This window comes from Diabrotica virgifera, chromosome 5, assembly GCF_917563875.1.
Source record: "Diabrotica virgifera virgifera chromosome 5, PGI_DIABVI_V3a".
Classification (NCBI taxonomy): domain Eukaryota; kingdom Metazoa; phylum Arthropoda; class Insecta; order Coleoptera; family Chrysomelidae; genus Diabrotica; species Diabrotica virgifera.
In genome coordinates this window covers 33621717-33624226 of record NC_065447.1, presented here as the reverse complement: position 1 = coordinate 33624226, position 2510 = coordinate 33621717, and the positions used below count along the sequence as shown (strand labels likewise).

Here is a 2510-nt window from a genome sequence, read left to right as displayed (position 1 = left end):
AAATACGTAATAAGTTCACTTATGCAATATGTAATTCCAAGAAGTAAAAATATACAGGGTGTTTCATTGGGAAAGTAATATACGTTAACTTTAGAAAGAGGACACTTAGGCGGTCTCAAAAATACCATACTTAATGGGTCTTACTCCATTAATAACACAGATTTGCCAATAGAACAACAGACACTTCTACATACGCACTTCACCTTCTAGATCAGGGGTCGGCAACCTTTTTACTAGGAGGGCACATTTCAAAAATTGTGAAATTCGGCGGGCACCACCTGATGAAAAGTAGCGCCCCCTCCCCCCGGCGAGGAAACATGAAAATAGTATAAAATAAAAAAATGTATTATATAGGCAAATTTTTATTTCACATCAAATTCTAATATAAAATGTGTGTGTGTTTCACATAAAATTTCAAATAAAATTCTAATATAAAATATAAGCATAGTAGTCAACTAGTGAGATATTTGGCACTATAAATTTGATGCCAGCTCGTTGTAATGTGGAATATAAGTAGAATTTCCAGTTCGCAGGCATTGATCTAAATGAGCATCAGTCAGGGTTGATCGGTACCTTGATTTTAAGTATTTCATATTTGAAAATAAAGATTCACAGGCGTATGTCGAGGCACAGAGGGAATTTAACTTTAGGGCACATTTTCTCAACAAAGGATAAATATTTATATCCACTAAATTCCAAAAATTCTCTTCGTTACAGTATGATTTCAATTGGATGTCGTTGGTGATATTTATAATTTCTAATTCCAAGTCCTCCTTATTAGAAATACTGAAATATATTGAAATCTTTTCACTCAGATCTTCATTTCTATGAGAGTAAGGATTAATGAAAAACATCAAAAATGTCTCTAGTTCAGAAAATTCTTCGAACCTTTTGTTAAATTCTGCCAACAAGGAATCAAAATGTTTGGCAAACTGATGGGTGGTAACATTTTCATCGCAATGACTTTCTATTACCATTCTCAAATTTCGGAAATGTGATAAATTATTGTTCTCCATATGCAACTTTCAGAGCGCCAATTTAGCTTTAAATGCATTTACCGCACTTACCATGGAAGCAATATGATGATTTCTGCCTTGTAGTTGTAAGTTTAATTATTTTAATTTTACAGTTAAATCAGTTAAAAAACCAAGCCGAATTAACCAAGGTGTTTGTTCTAACTCCGGAATAACTTGATTTCTGGATAATAGAAATTCTCTTACTTGAGGTAATAAATTTAAAAACCGCTCAAGTACTTTTCCTTTACTCAGCCACCGTACTTCTGTATGTGTATTCAGATCGTCAAATTCTGCGCCATTTTCTTGCAGCAATAATTTAAATAATCTGTGTTGCATAGGTCCTGCTCTTATTGAATTTATAATTTTGGTTACAGTTTGGAAAGGAATCACCTTTGAACATAATACTTCCTGATGAATGATACAATGATGAGGCAAATTTGGGAAACATCGGGTCTCTCTTATATAGAGCGATGAAACCGCTATTTCTTCCTTTCATTGCAGGTGCGCCGTCTGTTGTAATTGAGGACAATTTTTTCAAAGGTATGTTAGTTCCTCTAAAAATTTTTTAAAAGTCATATAAATATCTTCACCCCTTGTCCGCCCTTTTAACGGTAACATTTTTAGAAACTCTTCTTTAACAATAAAATCTTCGAAAACCATCTTTATAATAATACATAATTGAGAAGTGTCGGACACGTCTGTTGACTCATCAACTTGCAGTGAAAAGAATACACTATTTTGAATATCAGTGTTCAATTGTGACTCAATGCCTGTAGTCATCATTTCAATTCTTCGAGTTAATGTTCTGGCTGATAGCTGGATGCCATTTATGTTACTATTTCATTTTTACTTTTATAGTCGTCAAAAAGTGTTTCGGCACTTAATAACATGGCTTCCTTAATAATCTCACCTTCTACAAACGGTTTCATTTACTTGGCCAAAAGGTGCTGCAATCTTGAAAGAGGCAGTAGTTGCTTTTGTTGATTGGGAAATTGGTCTGGCAAATAAGTTTTGCTGCTTAGTCAACTTGAGTTTAAGTTCCGATATCTTTTTCTTTCTAATTTCCGAGTTTATTGGAAAAGTTGTGTTAAAATTTTTGTGAGTGGTAATGAAATGTCTCTCCACATTACACTTTTTTGGAACCACTACGCTTGAATTGCACAATAAGCACACACTTTTTTCTTTATAGTAAATGAAGCAAAACTGTTCTTTCCACTCGATATTAAAATTATGTGTCTTTATCTTCTTTCTTTTATTTTGCACGGCGGCTAAAATAACAGTAAAATAATCAATATAAAGAATTAAACAATCACAGATATATACTTACACAACTCCAAATTAATATAAATTCACACAGGTTAGTTAGCACGTGGCGCATGAAATGGTAGCAGACAGGTAGAAGGAGTTATAGTAGAAGCGCGGGGGTGAGCGTTTGTATCATGTTCGTTAGGTTAGTAAGATGTGAGCAGGGTCGTATTTTTATATTGATGTCGC

The 2510-nt window shown here is 33.7% G+C and overlaps 1 protein-coding gene across 1 annotated transcript; it reads right to left on the bottom strand.

Moving 5' to 3' along the window:
* Positions 1-473: 473 nt before the first annotated feature.
* Positions 474-977, bottom strand: LOC126885336 (EPM2A-interacting protein 1-like). Its single transcript, XM_050651892.1, has one exon. The coding sequence runs from the start codon at positions 975-977 to the stop codon at positions 474-476; it is 504 nt and encodes a 167-aa protein (XP_050507849.1).
* Between the last annotated feature and the right edge of the window lie 1533 nt (positions 978-2510).